This window comes from Macrobrachium nipponense, chromosome 20 (genome assembly GCF_015104395.2).
Source record: "Macrobrachium nipponense isolate FS-2020 chromosome 20, ASM1510439v2, whole genome shotgun sequence".
NCBI lineage: Eukaryota > Metazoa > Arthropoda > Malacostraca > Decapoda > Palaemonidae > Macrobrachium > Macrobrachium nipponense.
The window spans coordinates 25,686,402-25,712,006 of record NC_061089.1 but is presented as its reverse complement, the minus strand read 5'-3'; the positions used below and the strand labels follow the sequence as shown (position 1 = coordinate 25,712,006).

The following is a 25,605-nucleotide window of genomic DNA, read 5'->3' as shown; positions in this document are numbered from 1 at the left end:
GGCCATTAGGCTAAGGATGCAGAAGGGACCCTGTCAGGCTAGTGAAAGCGAGTCAGATCAGCTGGTGTTTTTGAAATGTGGGCAATTCTAGGAGCATTTTGAATCTATATGCAAATCAACATCAAGGAAATTGGAGCAATACACAATAATTAAGATTAGGTTAATTATACTTATTTTGAGAGTATACAGTACTTTGCAGATTAACTTAATCTTATATAATGCACATAACTAAACGTTCCACATTAATGATTGTTCAGAAACTCATGATTCAGAGTATCAATCTGATGTTAAATTAAAATAAATAAGGCAAAATCATATAGTTTTATTTCGTCATACTAATGACAATCAGGTAAAAATTTAAAGACAAACTTATAATGACATGCCACTTAATGCAATAAAAACACTACTTATAATGCAACTTTCCTAGCTTTTGCACGAACAAATTTATCGGTAATATTTTGCAAATCAATTTTTTTTACCAGCTCATGCTCAATGTTTATTAAACTCAACCAGTTAAGGCGGTTTTGTCCCAGTGTGGCCCTTTTTCATCTTTTATGTAACTTAATTTTGAGAATGGCCGTTCTCCTTCACAAACATTGCATGGCAGTGTGAAATAGACACGTACAGCAATATCAACATTTAGATAAGACTGTGATGTCATTGCAAAAATATTTGAAGCAATATTTAGAACTTTGTCATGATCAGTGTCATCAATTTAAAGGAACACATGTTTATGAAACTGAATAATTTCATTCTCCAAATCCATTTCCAAGTCTCTTATATACTTGACCACAAGGTTTCTAGCAGCTTCTTGGATGCTGTTAAGATCCTCATTACTATAATTAAAAGGAATAGCACTGCAGCTGACAAACACCCTGGCACCGAAAATATTCACAAAAGTGGCCTCTAGTTCCTATCCTGGCATACCGCTCTTTTTGCAGTTATACAATTTTTTATATATTATGGCTTTCGAGGTCACGATGGCCCTTAGGGCTTAGTCTCGTTAGCCTATTGGGTAATCCGGCCCAAGTTGCACATTTTTTGGGTTAGTTCAACTTAATCTTAATGGAAAAAACAAACAGTTGCATGCCAGAAGTTGCGTCATTATTCTCTAACACCTGATATGACTGAACAGTGCTGATATGAAATCAAAGCGAGCTGCAGAATCTGCAGGTGCATCGGCTATTTCGTGTAACAGTAAATGTAACAGCTGTCAAATCATGTACACTGCTAAATTTTGCGTGTTATGAATATTTGGACGAATTTGAACACTGATTTTCCATAATTGGTAATTTTGTTTGTAGTTTATTGCAAGGTAGACGTCTGGTTTAAACTCCTCTATCAATCAGTTTTTATTTATTATTATATGACATTGCCTCATTATGTAATTATAATTTTTCATTCAAAAGTATAATAATCTCTACAAAGCAACAGCTCATCAGAAACTGTAAATAAAAATATAGTACATACCAAAACGGTCTGTATGACCTTACTGAATCAGATCGTACGTTTATGAAGAGCGAGCGCAAAAGACTTCAATCACTGGCTAACTGACGAAGGGATTGTGGCTTAACCACAATACTCAAACATGTTTTCCGTGACCCATGGACGCTGATATGCCTTATCTCTTAAACCTTTCACGAGATACGGACGCCGAGATTAACCGCTTACCATGTTCGTCGCAGTTACATGAACTTGGTGTTTTGCGTTATGGTTGTGCCAGTGTATTTGATTATGTGACACAGAACGCTTCGTCTGAAGAATGGTGGCTAATGGGCTGATGAAAGGCATAAATGCTCCTTTTGTAAAAATAGAGGTTGTCGACTAGACTAAGAATCAGCATACGGGAAATAATTATGACTAGACTAAGAATCAGCATACGGGAAATAATTATGAAATTGTTAACTGAGAGATCTGGTTATATTACGAAAGGCATGGTGTGTTGTTTTCGCCAAGGGAGAGATAGTGCGATTCAAGTGCTCATTTCGAAATGGCCTCAGATGTTTGAAATTAATGGGTAAAGTGTATGCTTATATGGTGAGGTCGGTTGTTAATACAGATGGAACTGCTACAGAAACATCTTAAAATGTGATGACATATATAAGCAAAACCTTTCTTCATCTATGAACGTTAAACCTTCAGAATTTTGCTTTTTCTTCATATTCTTACCTTCTTGTTTTACTTTCTGTATAAGAAAGCCTACTTAAAGGAAAATTAGTTTTCCCATTCACTTTTTATATAATTTTAGGTTCTCTAATCCTTTACTTCCATCTTCATATAATATTCACGAACAGATAGATTAGAAAACCGAACTTTCAAATGATACTAAATTAGGGAGGAAAATTGGAGGACAGTTTACTATATACTTTTCAAACTCATGATAAACAATCTTGGGACCATTAGAAAGTAATTCTACGAATTACTACTACAGTACCTTGAAAAACACATGAACATGGCATGGAGTATAAGCCTTCGATAGCCAGATATACTTTAGGAATTATATTAAGAGACTGGTCACTGTTACACAGCCTTGAGACACTAAAGACTTGAATGCTTCATTGAGGTTTTAAAGGAACCACTCATATAGTTCAGCACAAAGGACAATTCTATACGTAAAGTAGTAAACAAAATGTAACAAACCTGGCTGCCGAAGTGTAGCCAAACTTGTGACAGAACCAAGACCACAAGGTAAAAACACCACAAATTTCAGGGCACCAACCTGTATGTATGTAAATTACAGCTTTTGGTAGTCTTAGAGCCTTTGGTAATAATCAAACTGGCTTCAAATGCAGTGTGGAGTAACCTATTTTGATGTGAAGATACAGCAGAAGAACGCGTCATATGGTCATAAAGTAACAATGTTTTTGGCCTGGTTTCAGTTGCAAAGCGGGAAAGGTGAATTGACTGTATGCCATCACGTGCTCTTGCTCCTAGAGCAACCTGTATGTAAAGAACAGCCTCAAACTTGGCTCGAAGCGGGATAATCACGCACCTCAGACCCTTAAGATTGTGAGAAGTCTTTTTTTTAATCAGTAAGTATGGCAAATTCTAATCGAGAATTTTAATTCCATCCGACTATTGTAACTGGGCACTTATAAATACACTGATAAAATCAATACTTTGGACTATAAGTCTTTAGGCCCCTCCCTGCTGCCACAATATCACACTCACTCCGCGGGTTGTTAACTTGTTGGCCGAATACCGAGTCACTACCGACAGAGAATCCTTCTGTCCTCCCAATGACACTGAGTACTTGGTGGTGCTGTGACTGTTATTGCCGTCACTGCCGTGGTCGTGCATAAACATCCATTCTTTGATGGTTCTGTAAGTCATTGTTATAAAAACATAAATATATAAATGTGTAAATGAACGAGAATATAGTTAACTAAATCACATAATAGAAGAAATATTTTATTTGACCATAATAGACATCTAAAAGGAGGGTGAAAATTTTTTTCCACATTTCGTGTGGATTTAATATAGAGTGAAGCACTTATTTTCCAATTCAGTGAATCTGTGGTATCGTGGTTACGGAATACATTATACAAGACACTTCCCTCAGAACCCTTGAGTAAGGCACTACCTACCGTAGCGGCCCGCTACGGTAGTGCCTAACTCAAAGGTTCCGAGGCCCTGATTCCTGACTCCCCTGAAGGAAACGGCTTTCTTTCAGTAACCGCGATGCCATGATTCACAGAATTGAAAAATAAGTGCTTCACTCTACGTAGTATATATAATTGATAACCCATGATAGTCAGAAAGACGAAAGCAGACTATTCTAAGAATAATAATCAAAAACATTTCAATGAGTAAAATGGTATGTAATCTTCAATCTAAAAAATATAGATAAAATGTCAGGACAAAATGATAAAATAATAAAAAGCAAAGCGAATGCTTAACGTACTATACTAGTTTGCATAAAGATGATAAATGTAAACCTTTATCCCCAGCATAGGTGCAATTTAAAAAAAAAAAACAGTAGGCTTAGAATTGTCTATTTAGGAATGTTGCCACTTTTCTATTCCAGATTGTTTTGCCTAATAAAGCAGACTGCTAATCTAGGTCTAGGTATGGCTTTCGGTTAGCCTATTTGGCATATTTTCTGTACACTTTGCAAGAAAATGGTAGCTATAATGTGATGCTGATTATGCTATGAAAGGCTATTTGGGATCTTGTAGTTCCCCATTAAATTTCGCTGAAAATCTGCGTTCTCTTATAAAGAGACAGCTTGGATATTGCGATAACTGCTACGATATTCAGAAACTTAAACGTGTGCTTGGGTTTCGCCTTTTCCTTGTTTTCTTCTTACTTGTAAATGAATAAGGTCTGAAAGGTGTAACAGAAGAAAATCCCCGCAGTTGCACTTATTGCTAGGAGAGGGGGGAAAACAAGATAGAACAAGAATATGAAAGATGGTACAGTACGTGAAACGAAAGTTTGCAGCTAAGGGCCAAAGGCAGGCTGCAAAGAACCGTAAGTAATGACTACAGTACACCCCACTCCTTGAGTAATCTTGCCAATTAGCTGTACTAAACGAGCCCCATGCTATTTAGAATTTTCCCCAGATTAAATCTTTGCTGTACTCATTAAACTGTAATTCAATTCAATTAGTTAGGACTTAGCATGGCCCAGGAAATTTATAATTTCATAGGAAGGGATGAGAATGCTGGGATGGATGGAAATGAAAGAGATGCACCTTAACAGAATTGGTATGTATGCTACGTACATTATTTATTATTATTATATGTTTAAGCAGCCATTTCCTACTAAGTCCAATCGGCTGCTTAATGCAGATAAAATCTGTTAAAATTACCATATTAAATAAATATATTTTTAGTCATTTAGTTTTAAAAATAAATAAATAAAATGATAAAACTTTACACATTTAAAATAAATTTGTATGAATAAAATTATTTACATATATTTTAATATATCTATCTAATAAAATCATTTATATATGTTTTAATAGATCTATATCTGTTACAAATTTTAAAATCTTGCAAATATTTGAGTTGTCATCTCCTAGAATGTCCTGCATTCTAGCAGATGATCCAAAGTATAAGTCTAATATGTGAATACTTAGAGCATTCAATCAAAATGTTTCACATTTACTCTGGTTTGACAGGTAACACATTCTGGAGGTGGCTGATTTGACATAAGAAAGCCATGGGTTAACCTTGTGTGCCCATTACGCAGCCTGCACAAAGTGACCTCATGGTTTCTCTGCTTCCTGTAAAGAATTCTTTAAAGGGAATGATTAGTTGGTCTTTACCACTCTAAGTTTGTTATTTTCAAGTGATAACCATTGGTCTTCCCAGATTTTATCTAAAATAAATTTAAAATAATTTTTGGAGTCCTTATAATATGTTTTGTACATTTTATTTCTATCATTTAATGCTGCTTCCTTAGCATTTTTATCTGCAATGTCACTGCCTTCAATTCCAACATAGCCTGGTGTCCAGCACAAGGATATCTTAATATTTCGAAGGCTTAAAAAAGGCCTTTTGGAAGCAAGTTTTGATTCAGTTTCTAAATTTTATTGCTTTTGTGAACAAATGAAGTTGTCTCACATTTAAAGGGCCATTAATATTTTACAATAGTAGTGATGTAAAATGTGACATTGCATATACATAGCCTTCTGTGGTATATATGCTTTGAAATCAGATAAATTCCTTGCAAATTCTCAGGAAAATTAAAAGCGTACATTTCTAAAATATTTTATTTTTACAATTTCTGTAGTTCTACAGCATGTAAAGATAACGAATGTAATTCCAAAAAATAAATTATACCACATGAAAAACAACTATTTTAATCATCAAGAAAATTGGACCAAGGTACCAATACAACTCCAATATATTACACAAACTATGAGGTCTAACAAAATATTTCATACTGATACATAACCATACTATATTATGAGCTATTAATTAAGAAATTTATACCAAGCTGCAAATTCACTGAATATTATAGTAGTACAAATTAAGTTTTAGGCATTATAACAGTCCAAACTCCATTGTGTTTTAATCAGTTGGCATTTTCAAAGTGTCATAAGGTAAATGGAATGACATATGGAACATTAGCTATTACCTGGTCATTGGTACGTGCTAGCTTGTAAAAATTTCAATGTACAGTAACATAGACCACTAATTTTACCATTAATATAAATCATTAGTTCCTGATCAACTGCAGATTATTCAATTACTAATGCAAAGTACTAACCAAGAAAATCAGCATAATTTAAAATGGCCTACCATACTTGTTTCACAAGCGTTTCCACAGTGCTCTATAACTGACATACCATACTCTCGGGATTGTACTATCTGTCTAGCTACAATTCATACACATCAACCAATGAGAGACAAACTATGAGCTGTGGATGTTTACTACCCACTAATACCTATAATTAAAATACTTGTGACAAAACAAAATGACTGTCAGAAAGATTGCACCACACATTCCAGCAAATTCAAATGCTTACAATTTAGCATTTTGGTTACATCTATCTTAAAGGGTCAGTCATTTCCCTTATGAATCAAGATCCATATAAGTTTTTTCTTCAGTCACAACTTAATTCATTTGGGTTTACCATGAAAACCAGGCTCGCTGAGATACATCATTTGTGATCTACAGTTAGAGAGGAACCTATGGGCTGCTCTATAAGCAAAAGCCCATGTGACATGAGGCCAGCTTAATCTCTAACAACATAAAGAGAGAGAAAAAAAAAAAAAAAAAAAAAAAAAAAAAAAAAAAAAAAAAGAGAAAAAAAACAAAAACAAAAAAAAAAAAAAAAAAAAAACAAAAAAAAAAAAAAAAAAAAAAAAAAAAAGAGATCAACTCTCAGGAAGCATCACTTCATTCCCATTGATAATGAACTGGCCAACATTATTAGTGATTGGTTCCAACAACCTCACCTCTCCCTTATATTTGCTTTTTTTTTTACATGCTTTGTACTTCTTCCTTTTTTTCAACAACATTGCAGCTTTCCTAAAAGGTCTCTTCCTTCTCTAACATTAGGAGGTTCTAGAATCCTTGAGGTCAAATGGGTCAGACACTGCAAACTACTTTAGCTGAACCTCTTTAGAAGTTAACCAAAGCTGACAATTTAACTCACATTTTGTAGGTTACAACTGGATCTCATAACACCAAGCAAAATTTCATCAGTAATTAAGAATAATCACAACCCTGTGCTTTTAACACACTTTAGTTCACTGATTACCGAACAGCACTCACAACCTTAAACTGATATTAGACAAATAAGTCTTCAATAACTGTGGTACTGGTGAACATTTTCATTAAGATACCGTAACTCAGTGACACCAAACAATAAATATATAAAAATATTTTTACAAACCTCTTTACATGGGTGGCATACAAGATCTGGGTCACAGAAATTCAACAGAGGAAGACTTATTTCATGGGTTTACTTGCCCAGATATAAAAGCATTCATGTGAGGCAAGGCCATAAGTCACTGAAAAAACTTTAAATTATTTCATGTCTGAAATTCACTTCATGCTCTTTATTTTCTTATAACATCCAAACAATCAAGGACTTATGCTCACTTCTTTGATAACAATGTTGCAGTTTCTAAATACACACACTTGAATTCTCTTTTCTATCACAGTATTATAACAAAATTGCCTAGATTTTTATGACTTAGACTAAAATAGGTAGGCTGAGTGTTTCATCAATCAAAAGAAATTGACAAGGGCTTCCTTTTTGAAAACCAGTCCCAGATATGGCATGTTCACAATAAACATTTACATTTGTGCAATTCTATCTCAGTAATGAATCCTTTGATCAATCCATTAAAATAAAAAGTAAAAGGTTAAAATTTAAATCTTTTTTTTATCACAAAACGAGAGAAAATGGAACATAGAGAAAGGGTTGCATTAAAGAACTATATTCTGTATAAATATGATCATGATAATGTTCGTATTTATTCTGCATGATTTCAGGTCTCTAAATAGCAGATATCACAAAAGGAAAAATTAAAACCCAGTTAAATAATTTTCTCTTAAGTTACCAGAACTATTGGACCCTGCATAAAAAACTATGATAAATTGACAACATGTACACATCTTAAAACTAAAGAAGTAGCATAAATATAAGAAGTTTTAAAGAGAGTTATTACAGAGACCTATTTTAACATTTATTTGTGGTCATATATATTCTAACAACAGAAACATTTATACACATTAATATATATATATATATATATATAGATATATATATATATATATATATATATATATATATATCATATATATATATAATTATATATTATTATATCTTATAGAAGTATATGATATATATATATATATCTATATATATTATATATATATATAGTATATATATATATATATTAATATATATATATATATATATATATGTGTGTGTGTGTGTGTGTGTGTGTGTGTAAAAATTTTACAAGCATTCAAGGACAACTGTACCCATCATCCAGTAATCGTAAAATGACCTTCCCCAGACATATAAATACAGCAAGAACTCATGTCAGGTCCTTTTACAGATACTGGAAAATGGGTACAGATATTCCTTAAAAGCTTGTAACTTTTTTAATCAAATCACTATTAGTATATTATCCTGTCTAAATGAAATTTTGTTTTTCTTTATGTAATTACACAGTATAATTGTGCATGTGATCATGTGTTTATATAATATCTATATATATACATATATACATATATATAGTATATGTATACATATATATATATATGTATATATATAATTTATATATATATGTATATATGTATATAAAACAAATACACACACACACATATGTATATATTGTCAAGGTCAGTCAAACAAGAGCTATCTCTTGTGTTATCTACACTAGCACCTTCCTAGCAATATATGACAAAATGCAGCTCAGGAGTAGAAAAACCCTTAGGTCTACCCTTCCAAATGTCACCCTTGGTGACATCACTTTTGTGTACAACATTATTTCAATTTCACATAAACCTTGTTGCTTAGTGAATGCATGTATCATAGATCTTTATGCAATAACATCACTTTAAATACAGCAGAATGCTTGCATCTCATTTTGTAGAAAATGGTATAATTATATTTTAAAACACATTTATACTAGTTTTCAGAAAATGTATTTTTGTACATTTTTTTATTCTTCATGTGTTAAAAAGTCATTACAATTTTTTACATCTTACTGACACACCTGTAAGAGTACTGAAAATATTATCAACAAAATAACACTGGTGAGATTAAGTAGATGATGCAACGACATCTATCGAATAACAAGTTCAATACCAAAAATGTCTTACTCGATGAAATACGGCAATGTCTTTATTAAGGTCCTAAGGTCTTGTAAGTACAGCTAAAGTAAAATTGAACACATTAGTAATTACTCATTACTATACAACTAACAAAAGATGATCAAGTATAACTGTAAAACTATGCACTACTGCAGTAAATAATCAATAATATAAAACTAACAAAATACAAATATTGTACCTCTATCCCCTCATCTGTCAGAGGTGCTAGGTTACAAAGAATATGTGAAGATAGCATCAAAATCTATAACTATTACTCATCAAATCATAAGAAACTAAAGTATATACAGTCGGCCTTCGCTATTCGTGGACTATAAGAAATATCCACAAATTACTAAATTTTCACATCCATTTCATGATTAAATGCACTTTTTGTGATAAAACTATTTTTAAAAACCAGGTATAACAATTTTTAGTGGGTTTTTCTTGAGTTTGAATTAACAAAATAGGCAGTTTTAAGAGTTTTTAACAGGGTCGTCATTGGGCTGGGGGTGGCAACTGCTCCCCCCCCCCCCCAAGTCTCAAGTTGCCCCCTCCAAGACTCAACTTGGCCCCCTCACCCCGCAAGCCCCAAGAAGTAACAGCATGTTTTCTTTTTAAATGTGCAATCATAAATATATGAAATTTCTCAGAAATATTATGTTTCTTGATCCTTGTCTGTCTACTAGTTATTAGTGATGATGAGATAAACAAACAGTAGTGGGAATATATCATTTTTGCTGAAATACTTTGCTCATGTGGCTTCAAATAGCACATAAAATAGCTGAAAATAAAAAATACCCAGCTGATTAGGCACGCTTCGCTCGCCAACCGTCTTTGCCCCAGCAACAAAAATCTGAAATGGCACCCCTGGTTTTCAAGGGGTTCTAAGTATTCACGGATTCTAGCTATTCACGGTGGGGGGGAGGGAGGGTTTTGGCACGCATAATCAGTGAATACAGGGGTCCACTGTACATATATTTACAGGCAATCCCCAGTTAACAATGGGGGTTTCATTCCCGGCCGAGCACCGATAACCAAATGTTAACACTAAACAAAAATTGGTGATAATAGCACTGATAAACTGCTTAACGGAGGTACTAACCAGATATCAGCAACAATAACTGGATATTGGTGCCGATAAACCACTTACCAAAACCAATAAACAGCTTACCAACGCCGATAAATCTCTTACCGGCACCAAAAAACCACTTACCAGAGCCGAAAATCTAGTTAACAGCAACACTTGTCAAGCACCATAAAACCAGATTCCCATTAATATATACATATATGTACCTAAACGGTTGAATTACTATCATCTATATTGTACATAGTTTCCATCAAGGGTATGTGAAAGCTTTGTTATAATATTGCACAGTATATCCATCAGTAATTATTTATGCATGAAATCTTAAATAATTTCCTGTATGGTTATTATATTACTTTATTATCAGGTTATCTAAGAATACTGTACGTACTTACAACAAGAAAACTTATAATCTACAAGGCTTTTTAAATGAGCTGAAGCATCATTACAACTAGAGTATATGTTTACAAGAATTGGTCATGGCTGAAATAACCTATACATTTTTCAAGAATGAGACACGATATCCTGAGCCTTAAGTTAAGAACACCAGCACAGACTCCTTCATCATTTGATCATAAATCACATAACTTCAGTAGTACCTACTGGGGCCTCCTGGTTTTCTGTAGTATTTTGTTCATCCCATATTCCTGCTTCTCTTATTCCCCGTACTCCTAATTTCCCACAGGAGTATGATGCAAGGACGAAGAAGAATAATGCCAACACCAGGAAGTAACTTCCATATATAACAAACTGTTGAAAGAATAGTTATTATTCATAATACTGATACATATCAACAATACAACAATATTCTCTCATAAATAGTAAGTAGAAATTTTACTGCTAAATAGTGTATTTTTGGACATTATATAGTTTGTTTTTGAAGGTCAGTACTTAGACCTTCCTGCAGACCAGAACAGCAAAGTAAAAATGTATCTCAATTCTCAAAAATAGTCAACAGAATAGAAATTTCAGATGCCTTGACCCGAGCTCTGTATGCCATCTGTCACGTCATACACCCTCGTCTTTGAGATAATAAAACTAAGCCTCAGAGAACATATTTTTTATAAGGTGAGATAAAAGCCTTTCCAAACTGAATGAAACTGCATGCTAAAAATTCATTCTACTGTAAATGATACACTTTACAATTAGCAGAAAGCTAACCAATTTCTTTGTGTTGTAGGTTACAACAACCTTTGTGAGCTTAGATGTCAGCAAGGACCATGAAATTGAAAGATGCTCCAAACCTGTATCCATCAAATCATGTAAAACTTCAGATATTGTTAAAATACACAGGTGAACATGAAATACAATAGAAATTTTTAGTACCTACTAAATTGCTGTCATTTTGAAACATGGTCACGGATAAAAGCGGTTTAGATTCACAAGCACGCATTTTTGGCATTTTAGTATCTGCAACCAGGCAGCCCTAGGAAATTAAAGAATTGTATTTTTTGCAAACTGAATTTGCAGGAAGCCTTAGATATATTCCTAAAGTTCTGGAAGTATAGGAGCTGAACTGACTTGGATACAGAGGACTGTATGTCCACCTTAGGACAAGACCATTGTACACAATCTTGTGAGCTAGTGCCCCTTCTACTGTCCTTAACATTTTTACTATATTGTATCAGGAATGCAAGTGATCACGAACTTGTCATTAACACAATAAAAATGTTATTGTTAGTATACAATAAGGTTTTGTACATACTTACCTGCAGATATATACTTAGCTATACGTCTCTGACGTCACGACAGAATTCAAAACTCGCGGCACACGCGACAGGTAGGTCAGGTGATCTACCTTACCCGCCGCTGGGTGGCGGATGTAAGAACCAATCTCCCTTTCCAGCCAGAATTTTTCCTTCCACCGGTCTCCTGAGGGGAGGCTGGGCGGGCCATCAATCGTATATATCTGCCAGGTAAGTATGTACAAAACCTTATTGTATACTAACAATAACATTTTTGTACATGAACTTTCCTGTCAGATATATACTTAGCTGATTGACACCCTTGGTGGAGGGAAAGAGACAGCAATATAAATATGGAAAAAAGGGGAAAACAACACTAGTTGTAGGATGTAAAAACAACCTTGGTTCTTACCTGTTTAGGCAGAAGACTTCGTAGTTACTGTCTATGAGTCTGCGTTGCCTTAAGAGCTTCAGCGAGGGCGTGACCTACAGCTGACAGACTCTTTGGGTCTATCAAAAGGGATTTGGTTGTCCGCTTACTTGATAGAATCCGAGCAGGATCTGTCAACGGGGATTCGCCCACTTATATGACAGAACCTAACCACTATCATTGCAAGGAGCTCAAACATACACCGATCACCTAACCAATCTAATCATTGTTAGCACTACGAAATGAAAAACATGCCTACCCGCATGTTCTTTCAAACAACCAAAAACTTACAACCTAACAAGGGGAAAAAATATATACTACTAAGGATATGTCTCAGCTCCCTGCCCCAGCACCGAATCCACCGATACGTACGGGCCTAACCCGAAGCACTTTTCATACGTAATTTTGACGTCTCTCAGATAGTGGTTTGCAAAGACTGAGTTGCAACGCCAGAATGTTGCCTTCATAATATTACTCAGGGATATGTTTTTGTTAAAAGTCAATGACGTGGCAATAGCTCTTACCTCATGAGCTTTGACCTTAAGAACTTTGTATTGACTTTCCTCACATATCGCATGCGCTTCTTTCACCAGGCTTCTGATAAAGAAAGAAAGCGCATTCTTCGAAAGTGTCCTCCTTGGATCTCTTACAGAGCACCAAAGGTTGACATCATTGCCCTTAAGTTTTTTCTTTCTCTGTAGATAGAATTTCAAACTTCTTACTGGGCAAAGAGACCTCTCTGCTTCCTCGCCTACTAATGCAGACAATCCTTGTACTTCAAAGCTCCTAGGCCAAGGATTTGAGGGGTTCTCGTTCTTGGCTAAGAACGAAGGAAGGAATGAACAGATAGCTGCATCTCCTCTGAATCCCACATTTCCTTCTAGTGCATGGAGTTCACTAACCCTTTTTGCGGAAGCCAATGCCATGAGGAAAATTGTCTTCTTCGTGAGGTCTCTAAACGATGCAGACTGAGGCGGTTCGAACTTATTGGACCTCAGGTAACGTAGCACTACATCCAGATTCCAACTCGGAACCCCTGGAGAAACCTTCTTGGATGTTTCAAACGATCTTATTAGATCATGAAGGTCCTTATCTTCTGAAATGTTTAAGTTTCTGTGCCTAAACACTGCAGATAGCATGCTACGATAGCCTTTAATGGTTGATACCGCCAATCCACTTTCTTCCCTAAGGAAAAATAAGAAGTCTGCTATTTGTGTCACAGAGGTACTGGAAGAGGAAAAGTGATGGTTCCTACACCATCGCCGAAAGACGTCCCACTTCGATTGGTAGACTCTAAGGGTAGAAGGCCTTCTTGCTGCTGCGATAGCCGTTGCAATTCTTGCCGAAAAGCCTCTCGTTCTGACCAAACTTTTGACAGTCTGAAGCCAGTCAGATCTAGAGCGGGGAGGTTTTTGTGATACCTCTCGAAGTGGGGTTGTCTGAGCAGATCGATCCTCTGTGGTAATGTTCTCGGAAGATCTACTAACCATTCCAGTACCTCTGTGAACCATACTTGTGCGGGCCAGAACGGGGCTACCAGCGTCATCCTTGCTGCCTCCGATTCTGCAAATTTCTTTAGAGTCTCTCCCAGTCTCTTGAATGGAGGAAAAGCATACGTGTCTAGACCCTTCCAATCTAGTAGGAACGCGTCTATCGACACTGCCCTCGGGTCCGATATCGGAGAGCAGTAGTTGGCTATCCTCATATTCTTGGCTGTGGCGAAGAGGTCTATATGAGGTTTGCCCCAAAGCTTCCACAGGTCCTGGCAAACATCTTCGTGCAGAGTCCACTCTGCCGGCAGGACTTGATCTTTCCTGCTTAGGAGGTCTGCTCTGACGTTCTTTTCTCCCTGTACGAACCTGGTAAGGAGACAAATCTTCCTTTTTTCTGCCCAAAGCAGAAGTTCTTTTGCTGTCTCGTACAGGGAGAAAGAGTGAGTCCCCCCTTGCTTCCTGATGTAAGCCAGGGCCGTGGTGTTGTCCGAGTTGATCTGAACTGTTGAAGCTAGGACGTGGGGCTCGAAAGCTTTCAAAGCTAGCCAAACCGCCATCAGCTCCTTCTTGTTGATGTGCCAGGTCACCTGTTCCTTGTTCCAGGTGCCTGACACTTCTCTTGAGCCGAGCGTCGCTCCCCAACCTGTTTCCGAGGCGTCGGAATACAACACTTGGTTGGGGTTCGGAATGTGAAGGGACATCCCTTCTGCAAACTTGAGAGGGTTGGCCCACCAAGAGAGGTCCTTCTTGATTTCCTTTGAAATCTCGAAGGAGAACTCTAGGTTTTGTGAACGACACCTCCAGTTTCGATGGAGAAAGAACTGGAGAGGTCTGAGGTGCAACCTTCCTAGAGAAAGGAATTGCTCCAACGAGGAGAGTGTCCCCAACAAACTCATCCACTCCCTCGCTGTGCATACTTCTTTCTCTAGGAAGGCTTTGACTTTCTCTGACCCTCGGGCTATCCGTTCTGGAGACGGAAAAGCCCGAAAATCCAGAGAAGCCATCCGAATCCCCAGATAGATACGATCTTGACTGGGGATCAACTGAGACTTTTGAAAGTTCACCAAAAGTCCCAGAGAACTTGCCATGAAAAGGGTCTTTTGTAGGTCCTCCAAACATCTTTCCTGAGACTTGGCTCTGATCAGCCAGTCGTCCAAGTAAAGGGACACTCTGACTCCCTCCAAATGTAGCCATCTTGCTACATTTTTCATTAGGCCTGTAAAGACCTGAGGGGCTGTTGAAAGGCCGAAGCACAAGGCCCTGAACTGGAATATCCTTCCTCCCATCATGAACCTGAGGTATTTCCTTGACGAAGGATGGATAGGCACATGGAAGTAAGCGTCCTGAAGATCTAGGGACACCATCCAGTCCCCTGGCCGAAGGGCCGCCAACACTGAGGATGTCGTCTCCATGGCGAACTTCCTCTTTTCTACAAAGAAATTCAGGGCGCTTACATCCAGAACCGGTCTCCATCCTCCTGAGGCTTTTGGAACTAGAAAAAGGCGGTTGTAAAAGCCCGCTGAGCAAGGGTCGCTCACTAGCTCTATAGCCTCTTTCTTCGAACATTTGTTCCACTGCTTGTGTTAAAGCAAGGCTCATGATGGGATCCCTGTACCTGGCCACCAACTCCCTCGGAGTCGTTGTCAACGGTGGTCTTTCCGTAAAAGGAATCAGATATCCTTTCCTTATTATAGAGAGGGACCAGTTGTCCGCTCCTCTCTTTGTCCAGGCTTCCGAGAATCTTAGAAGTCTGGCACCTACTGGTGTTTGGAGGACTACTTCCCTACTTCTTAGCTCTGACAGAGCGTGAGAAGGATCTACCTCTCTTGAAAGTTCTATTACCTCTCGAGGTAGAGGCTCTAGAAGAAGGGGGGCCCCCTCGAAAGGGCTCCTGTCTAGCTGGAGTCTCCTTCTTAGTCTTCGTCTGGAAGGAGGTCTTAGGCTTCCGTGCCGACTGTGCGAGCATGTCCTGAGTCGCCTTCGCAGAGATAGATCCTGAGATGTCCTGGATTATCTTCTTTGGAAAAAGCAGAGGCGAGAGCTGCGAATACAGGAGAGAGGCTCTTTGGGCATGCGAAACAGACTTCGTCAGAAAAGAGCAGAGACTGATCTCTTCTTAAGGATCCCTGCTCCAAAGAGGGAGGCTATTTCGCTCGATCCATCTCTAACTGCTTTGTCAATGCACGTTAGAACACTGTTTAGATCTTCTGGCGAAATAGCATCCGGGTTCTGAGTCTTCTTAGCCAAGACCCCCAAAGACCAGTCAAGGAAGTTGAAGACTTCCAAGACTCTAAACATTCCCTTCAGCAGGTGGTCAAGCTCGTTCATAGCCCAGGTCGTTTTAGCCGACAAAAGAGCCGGCGTCGTGCTGCATCCACCAGAGAAGAGAAGTCCGCATCCGCCGATGAAGGAAGACCCAGACCTAAGGGTTCTCCAGACTCGTACCAAAATCCGAGTCTGCCCGTAAGCTTGGAAGGAGGGAAAGAAAACACAGTTTTCCCTTTCTCTTCCTTAGAAAGCAGCCAATCACCAACACCTCTCAAAGCCTTCTTCATTGAGAGGGTTGGCTTCATCCTCACACAAGAGGAAACTTTCGTCTTCTTCGAAGTCGAGAATAAAGAGAGAGGAGACGGAGGAGCGACGGGAGTAAGGGAGTCTCCAAACTCTTGAAGAAGTAGATCTGTAAGGATCTTGTAGGACGAAACTGACGAGTCCTTCACCAAATCCTCTTCTGAAGGTTCAACTTCATCCACTGAAGAACCCTCCGCTTCTTTACGAGTGCAGTTAGCCTTCTCTAAAGAAATGCGCCTGTCCAGAGAGTGTCTAGTAGTAGACTGGCGCCTATCAGGGGAAGCCAAAGTTTCTGGAGAGCTCCTCTCGAATGAGTCCTTCCTACTCTGATGAGTGCGTGCTCTTTGCTCCTTAATCCTACTCCTAGAATTCCGGGCTTCCAAGGGGGAGCGCCTGCTAGGAGAGGAGAGCCTACTATGCTCAAGGCGCTTCTCAGGATCCATGCGCCTGTTCAAAGGAGAGCGGCTGCCAGGTGAGCTGCGCCTACCATGAGGCGAACGCCTACTAGGCTCTTGGCGCCTACTTACAGGAGAGCGAAGGTCTGGAGAAGGTCGCTTACTAGGAGACCGGCGTCTACCATGCTCCACAAACTTCGCTCCCGACTGTGTCTCTTCAAAAGGTAGTCTCCCAGAAGAGACATATCTTTCAGGCTCTACGCGCCTGTCCTGAATCGAGCGGCTAAAAGTAGAGCCGCGCTTATCAGGAGAAAAGCGCCTATCAGGAGAAAAGCGCCTATCCTCCGCACCACGCTTGGGAGCGGGAGAGCGTCTACTTGGGAGTAGCGCCTACTAGGCTCAAGGCACCTAACATAAGGCGAGATCCTGTCTCTAGACGAATCCATCAAAGAGTAGGCTCTCTTATCCGGAGAATGAAGGATCTTCGTAAAAGAGCGCGAGGACGAGGCTGTACGCCTGTCTTTAGACGAACGCCTACTAGTCGCTAGATCCCTTCCTACTGGAGAGATGTAGTCACCAGGAGAAAGCTTCTTGGGCGATTGATGCCTGGAAGACGACAAGCGCCTGCTGAGGGAAGAGCGCCTCCTTCCATCCGCTGATAAAGGAGAGAGAACCGACTCTGACTGAGACGGTAAGACAGGTGAAGGAATCCTAGACTTCTTGACAGGGAGAGAGACGTCTTTCCGACGCGTTCCTCCTGCCAAGGAGCCCGCCAGTGCCGAAATCTGCGCTTGCAGTCCCGCAAGAATTCGAGCTGGAGATCTTGTAAAATCCTCCACCGGAGAAGAGGCTCGAAGCCTACTATGAGGCGAGAACTCCTGCTCCCTGGGTTTCTTGATCTCTACTTCCGGCTCTTCTGGAAAAACTTCCGGGCTGGAAGGAAAGGAGCCAGGCGCCTTCCAGGCTCTCTTCAGCGGTCGTGAAGAATCCGAGGCGCTCCATCCTCTTCTAGGTGAAGGTGAGGAAGACGAAGAGAAGCATTGGCGCAATACCTCCTTCTTCGCGCGAACAAGGGCAGCCTGGGTACGAGCATCAGGATCTACCGAGGGGACGCCTGATCGGTGGGAGTTCTCCCTAACCTTCCTGCGGCTTTTGACTTTCCTCCTCCACTGGGACTGGGAGTCTGGAAGAGGTCTAGGCCTGGAAGCATTAAGGAGCCGATCAGACGCACCCTCCACTGCACTTGGGGTCACTGCACAATTAACCTTCACTACTCTTACCTTGCAACGAACGGATCTTCTTTTCCATGCTAAGGATCGTGGCTCTCATGGTTGCCACTTCCGTAGTCGTATCCTTAGGTTCGATGCAGGGCGCAGGAGCTGAAACTGGAGAAGGTTCTAACTTTCTCAGACATCTCGAAATCAAAGAAAAATCCAAATCAATATCCAAAAACAATCCACAAATGCGTATGCCAAGCCAACAAGATCAGGTACTTCACCGAAAGTCAGTCCAAATAAATCCACGGCAACGAGAAATGAATAAAGCTGTCAGGAGGTAACAACCACAGGTGTAGTCGTCACCGGCGACAGAAAAATTCTGGCTGGAAAGGGAGATTGGTTCTTACATCCGCCACCCAGCGGCGGGTAAGGTAGATCACCTGACCTACCTGTCGCGTGTGCCGCGAGTTTTGAATTCTGTCGTGACGTCAGAGACGTATAGCTAAGTATATATCTGACAGGAAAGTTCATGTACAAAACTGAAATTTACAACATCCCGCACAAAAAGTTGACAGAGTGTTTATGTCTGATAAAGTTTCTCGAACAGGAACATCAAGAAGCTTTAGCAGTGAATGTCAAAACTTCACAGTTCCAGAAACCGTACTTGAGGAACAGCAGACAATCAATGAAGATTGGTTTAATATCAAGAATTGCACAAATGCCTTTCCTTACTGAAACATATAATGGCTTTTAAAACCACTTTTAAGAATTAGGAAATTGGCTCTCTTCATCTTAACATCTCAGTTTTGACTAATCCTTGACCAGACAATCTCAGTATGAGTAAATTTTTCTCTAGTCCCTATTGTTCAGTCTCTGGAACAGGGAGGAGTTAATATGAAGTAACATGAAAAAAGGTGCCCCAAAGACTCGAAAATAAATAAACAAATAAATAAAATTAAACAAATCACATGTATGTCAATTGCGTTCTCTAATCTATTATTGAACTAGATGGCAGTGGGAAAATTTACAACCTCACCCAGTAGTTTGTTCTGTGTTCTTTATCATTATACCTCTGAGTGAAGCACTTTGAATTTTTTTTAATTTGGCTTCTTAGCCAGGTTTTTTCTTAAGAGTAAGAACTGAGATGCTCTGGCTTCCTATGATATCCAAAGTGACTGACTGCAGCACTACATTTGGTTGGTCTTATCCGTAAAGCTGCTGTTTGTGTGTGTGTGTGTGTGTGTGTGTCAGTGGATCTAGTATAGTGCATGCTGTATACCATTTCATAATTCTAATCATTACTTGCATTCAGGTCTTACCAGATTATAACATGTAGTCCTTAATATGTTGTTACATAGTTTTACGAGCATGGCCTGATCATAATTATAAGACATTCAGTACCAGAAAGTCTTTTTTAAGATTTATTTCTATTGTGACCAAAGTGTGGAATGATCTGACTGAATTGTTGGAATTTCATAAGTTCAAACTTGCCGCAAATTTCTTTTCCCGTACAGGTAAGGTTTCTTGGAATAAAGAAAATGTGTGACCTAATTTTGAAAAGAGTTATTCTTAGGAATCCAAGGGAGAAGAGAGAAAATGAAACAACAAAAGATAATAAACAAGAACAGACCCATCTACTCTTTGATGAATTTTTATTAACTTTTTGTAACCTACAACTGTTTGTGCCCATGAGCTTTAAAATCTATAACTATCAAGAATATATGGTTTCCATGATGTTCAAAAGGCAAGCTTTCTTTAATGCATCATTTTTTTTCCTCGCATATACTTAAAAAATGAAGTGGATATTTTCTTACCATTAAGTATAAATGTAGATCAGGATTCTTGTGGAACTAATCAAAGCATATTGTCAAACCAGTTATGGTAACCCTCAGCCCAGTTTGTGGCTGTCACTTAACCACCAAGGTATCTTTGTGGTTTTTCCATAATCCTGCTGTCATTTGTATAATTCTCAAAATAATCATCAGAAACTCTGGGTTTGCTTTTCATGTTTAATGTGTGTGTGTGTGTGTGTGTGTGTGTAATAAAACAAGACTAATAATTTCAATAGTATATGAAGTATATACCACTCAGGTTTAAAAAGATTATAATTCCTCCTTCATAACACTGTCTGGAATTAAGAGATGCACAACAGTGTTTCTAAACCTATAGCTACTATTCCTTTTCACTTACAGACTCGGGAAAAATCTGACTGCTCTAAGTTTTCAGCCAGCTATATTCTGCAAAAATATCTATCTATTAAAAGATCTTGGTGCACCAAAATATACATAATTACACTCATACAAATAAATAAATAAATATATATGTGTGTGTACATGTAAATGCATATAAAATGCTTACCTGCATTCGTGGTTCAATTCCAAGAACTTGGACAACTATGAGGGTCAAGAGCGACTGAAGGAAAAGAGCTATAAACATGTTGATTCCAAAAATCAAGCCATAACTATCAGCTCGAAGCTCCTTTGCCACCTGAAAACTGAAAATTTTATTATGAGGCTAACTCATTCACTCAAAAAACATAAATAGTTTGATAACACCTAAAGCATGCTTACATATTCAGGCACCGTAACTTAAAAATTTTTTAAATGTTGCTGTTTCTTGGAGATCCATACCTCAGTAAGAGAATGATACATAGTTATATGCTGAACAACACCATTATGAGAACCGTAATTCCTCTAGTTCAGATAATATTTCATGATACATTTGCTTTCAGCTAATATGACTTAGTTGAATTGCAATGTTTGAATTATTTCCACAATATGCTGCTGAAAGTGAAGAGGTACTTTTCATTACCAACAATTTGGAAATGAGACAACTATCAAAGGTTGAATCAAGAGTGAATAGCTGCCTGAGATAATTAGCAAAGGTACCAAGTCTATCTTTTATACAAAGACTGGATTAAAGATGAATAAATGCCCACTTTAACATACACAACTGTAAAAATCCATATACCTAATACCAAATCTAAAAGCCTACTTGATAAGGACACAGAGGTTGCCAAATCTTTCTGTTGCATATCATAAAAATTCATATATTTATCATAATAAAGTGATAACTCTAGGTATCTTTGACATAATCTACTAATTCAAAATACCCTCTCATGTTGCTTAAATTATCATGTACTGATTACTCTCTTGATTACAGAAACTAGCATTTTCTGCTTTGCTATAAAATGCTTTACTATCTAAGACCTTTAGAGTTTTTCTTGAGATAAACCCTCTGAACCACATGACAGTCATCACTTCCGGTTGATTCCTAATTAAACAATCTTTTGAACTGTCAAGCTGTAGCCTAATCAAGATCCAATCAATAAGACATGTTCACAGTGAGCAGAATATTATTAATTACTCGCTTATCTCTGACCACTGCTGTATGCTTAAAAATTCTTACAACTCTCTTCACAAGACAGATTGCATTTGAATTTCCAACTGTGACTCCAATACGGCATATCTGTAATTCCACCTTTGAATCCCAGAAACAATATTGATTGATGCATATTATATTTAGTACACAAAGCTCTAAATTTTTTTCAGGCTAAAGATAACTAATTACAGTTCAATGTTGATAGGTAGATGAAATCTTTAATGTCAATTTTTTGTAGCAATCACTAGCAAAAATTTCAGGGTCACCTGGTACAACATTGTATTGAATACTGATTAGAATTAGCTAATACCAACCTGGCAATTGTAATCATAACTTGATAAGAAGCTCTGAAGAGAATGTAATTAACATAACCAACCCAAATCCAGCTGGTAAGGCCTAAGAAGATTAAAAGTAATCCATCTATAAGAGAGATAATTGCCATTGCCCCTTCACCAAACAGAGACCAGTTCAAGTGGACGTATCCAACAGCAAAAGCAGACAAGGCTCCTGAAATACAAATGATACAAAAGTAAAATATAAATAAATATATATATATATTATATACATACATATATACACACACACAACACACACACACACACACACACACACACACACATATATATATCATATATATATCTATATATATATATATATATATATATATATATATATATATATATATATATATATCTGAATAATATATATATATATATATATATATATATAATATTATCTAACTATATATATATATATATATCTATTATTTAATACACTACCATATATATATCATATATATATATATATAATTATATATATCTATAATATTAGATATATATATATCTAGTATATATATATATATAATACCGGCGGTCCTCCCGGGTTACGACGGTTCCGGCATTGAAACGACGTTCCGAGGTTACGACGCTTTTTCTTAAATATTCAATGGAAATTCCGTCCTGGGTTACGACGCTTGTTCCGAGGTTACGACGCTGACGCTTCCGACGCTCCGAGTTAACGACGCTTTTAAAAAACGCATGCTACGATAAAAATCCTTTATAGTTTAGCACAGTACATAATAAAAATATGTTTTTGGTTACATTACAACAAAAATTTTGAGGTTATGATGATTTTTGACACTTTTTTTTTTCGTATTTTTTGAATTTTTTTAGTGACGCCGCATATGCGGAACTAGTTTGCGGGCGAATGAATACACTAGCTTGGGATGCGCAGTTTAAAACAGTCCAAAAAGAGCAAATATCAATGAAAAATCATTGCTTGTTTCCAGTACATAATTAAAAAAACTAAGTTTCTGGTTAGATTACAACACAAATTCCAAGGTTACGACGTTTTGTTATGCTTTTTAACGATACCTCATATGCAGAACTAGTTTTTGAGCGGAGGTGCATAAATTAATTAACGCTATTAAACTGTATGGTAAATTGACCGAACAACGACCTCAGACGGTCGAGGACGCCAAGCGTAACAATACGAAAGGACGCCACTTCAATCGCGTGCCTGCCTGCATTCCACTAGGTTGTGTGCTGAGACGTTGCTGAAATTCCTTGCCATTTTCGCAAATTTACAATGGCTCCTAAACGCCAAAGTACTTCCTCCGATGATAGTTCATCCAAGAAGAGGAAGGTCATCACGATGGAGGTCAAATATGACGTGATAAAGCGTTCGGAGAAGGGAGAAACTAACACCGAAATAGGCCGTTCTTTAGGCTTGAGCAGGACCACGGTGGTAACCATTGTGAAGGATAAGGAACGTATTCTGAAGCATGTTAAGGATGCTGCACCGATGAAGTCAACGGTGATAAACGAGAAGCAACGTAGCCAGAGCATTGTTGAAATGGAGAAATTGCTCATGATCTGGCTGGAGGACCAGAACCAGCGACGTGTTCCGGTGAGCTTAAGTGTGATCCAGGAGAAGGCTAGAGCGCTGCATGAGGCAGTAGTGAAAAAGTTTGGCGAAGGCAGTGCTGGTGGTGAATTTTCCGCGAGTAGAGGTTGGTTTAACCGTTTTAAGGCTCGTGCAAATTTGCATAATGTGAAGCTGCAAGGTGAAGCTGCTAGTGCTGATAGCGAAGCAGCAGAAAGTTTTCCAGGTGGTTTGGCTGAGATAATTAAGGATGGTGGTTACACGGCTGACCAAGTCTTTAATGTGGATGAGACTGGATTATTTTGGAAAAGAATGCCAAATCGAACGTACCTTTCCAAGGAGGAGAAGTCAGCACCTGGCCATAAAGCTGGAAAGGAGCGACTGACTTTGCTGTTTGGGGCCAATGCAAGTGGTGATTTGAAACTGAAGCCCTTGCTGGTGTATTTGGCCGAGAATCCCAGGGCTTTCATTTCAAGGGCATTTTCAAGAGTCAACTCCCTGTGATTTGGAAATCTAACAAGAAGGCGTGGGTTACCTTAATGGTCTTCGAAGATTGGTTCAATGACATTTCGTGCCAGCAGTGGAGCAGTATTTGACTTCGAAGGGTCTGCCTTTTAAGGCCCTCTTAGTCCTGGACAATGCCCCCCCCTGGTCACCCTTCAAATTTGAGCGACATGCATCCTAATGTGAAGGTGGTGTACCTCCCACCCAATACCACATCGCTGATACAGCCAATGGACCAGGGAGTAATAGCTAATTTCAAGGCTTACTACCTTAGAAGGACCATACGTTTTGCTTTGAGGGCCATAGAAGCTAACAAGGAGTTGACACTGAAGCAATTCTGCAAGGGCTACAACATTGCAGATGCAGTGAAGAACATTGCAAGTGCTTGGGACGAGGTGAAGACGACCACTTTAAATGGGGCCTGGAGGAAACTGTGTCCACAGTTTGTGCACAGTTTTGAAGGCTTTGACCGAGGCAGAAGACGTCGAGACTGTGACGAGGAAGATCGTAGGGCTAAGCAAGAGGCTGAAACTAGATCTTGAACCTGATGATGTAACAGAGCTGCTGGCTTCCCATGGAGAGGAATTGTCTGCAGAGGACTTACTAGAACTTGAACAACAAATGATTGAGGAAGAGGAGGCGGCACCAGAGCCAAAACCCAGGTCATTAACTGTGAAAGGCTTGTCAGAGGGTTTTACTCATCTGGAGAGAGCCTTGGCTTCTTTTGAGGCAGAAGACCCTAACGTTGCCAGGTTTGACAAAATCAAGAGAGGAATCATGGATTTGGTGACTTTCTACAAGGAGACCCTGAAGGAGAAGCAGACGAAGAGAAGTGTGCAGTCCAGGCTTGACACTTTCTTTCACAAGTCTCCAGTACCACCAACCACCTCCCACTCCTAGTCCTGGTAAGGAATTCTGAACTGTTTTACTAATTTATGTGTTTACATAGTGTACATATTAAAATGTGTTAATTTTTAATGTAGCAACTAAATGTAAGAGTAAATTGTAACTTCATTAATTTTCATCATTTGTAATTTTATTGCAGAAGTGGTGACAGTTCCAGATCCCCCTGTACTACCTGTGACAGTTCCAGATCTCCCTGTACTACCTGTACAGTTCCAGATCTCCCTGTACTACCTGTGACAGTTCCAGATCCCCCTGTACCTGGACCCTCTGTATCAGCCCGCCCACCTGTACAATCAGGTAAGCAATTTCATTTTTCTCATTTTCATGTTGGAAATTGTTTACACCCTACATACATACGTACACTAACTTACATAGTGGTACAATGTGTTTGATGTTGCATAACCTTATTATTTTTTTTTTTTTTTTCATTTCAGACCCCTTTGATAGTGACAGTGACCCAGATGACCCTGAGCCTTTCCATGGTTTTGATGCCTCGCCCTATACATCAGGTAAGGAATCCTTAACAAATTTGTATAAAATGTTTTATAAATTGCTAATAGAAATTTTATTAAAAGTGTACATATGCTACAATTACATCCACCTTATAATATATTTATGTACCCTATCATTCTTTCCAGATGTAGATGTTCCCTCATCAGTTGATACGAGTATCACCTCTCCAGAGCCCAAATCAGTTGATACGAGTATCACCTCTCCCATTCCTTCAGGTAAAAGAATTCTTCATTTTTTATATTGAACATACGTAT

The 25,605-nt window shown here is 38.4% G+C and overlaps 2 protein-coding genes across 6 annotated transcripts in view; both read right to left on the bottom strand.

The window, feature by feature from the left end:
- LOC135223653 (thiamine transporter 2-like) overlaps positions 1 to 3,285 on the bottom strand; it is a 60,486-nt gene extending 57,201 nt beyond the window's left edge. For 3 of the 4 annotated variants that reach the window (XM_064262309.1, XM_064262317.1, XM_064262324.1), the window contains exon 1: positions 2,720 to 3,285. In XM_064262309.1, coding sequence (XP_064118379.1) covers positions 2,720 to 2,841 — 122 coding nt within the window. In that variant the 5' untranslated portion in view covers positions 2,842 to 3,285. Of the gene's footprint in view, positions 1 to 1,470; positions 1,620 to 2,719 lie in introns of those variants that run through there. The other variant, XM_064262332.1, reaches the window with a different exon arrangement.
- A 6,934-nt stretch (positions 3,286 to 10,219) lies between these two features.
- LOC135223645 (thiamine transporter 1-like) overlaps positions 10,220 to 25,605 on the bottom strand; it is a 39,076-nt gene continuing 23,690 nt past the window's right edge. For both annotated transcript variants that reach the window (XM_064262297.1, XM_064262288.1), the window contains exons 6-8: positions 21,859 to 22,051; positions 20,522 to 20,657; positions 10,220 to 11,122 (exon numbers count right to left, since the gene is read on the bottom strand). In XM_064262297.1, the coding sequence (XP_064118367.1) occupies positions 10,952 to 11,122; positions 20,522 to 20,657; positions 21,859 to 22,051 (500 nt within the window). In that variant the 3' untranslated portion in view covers positions 10,220 to 10,951. The remainder of the gene's footprint in view (positions 11,123 to 20,521; positions 20,658 to 21,858; positions 22,052 to 25,605) is intronic.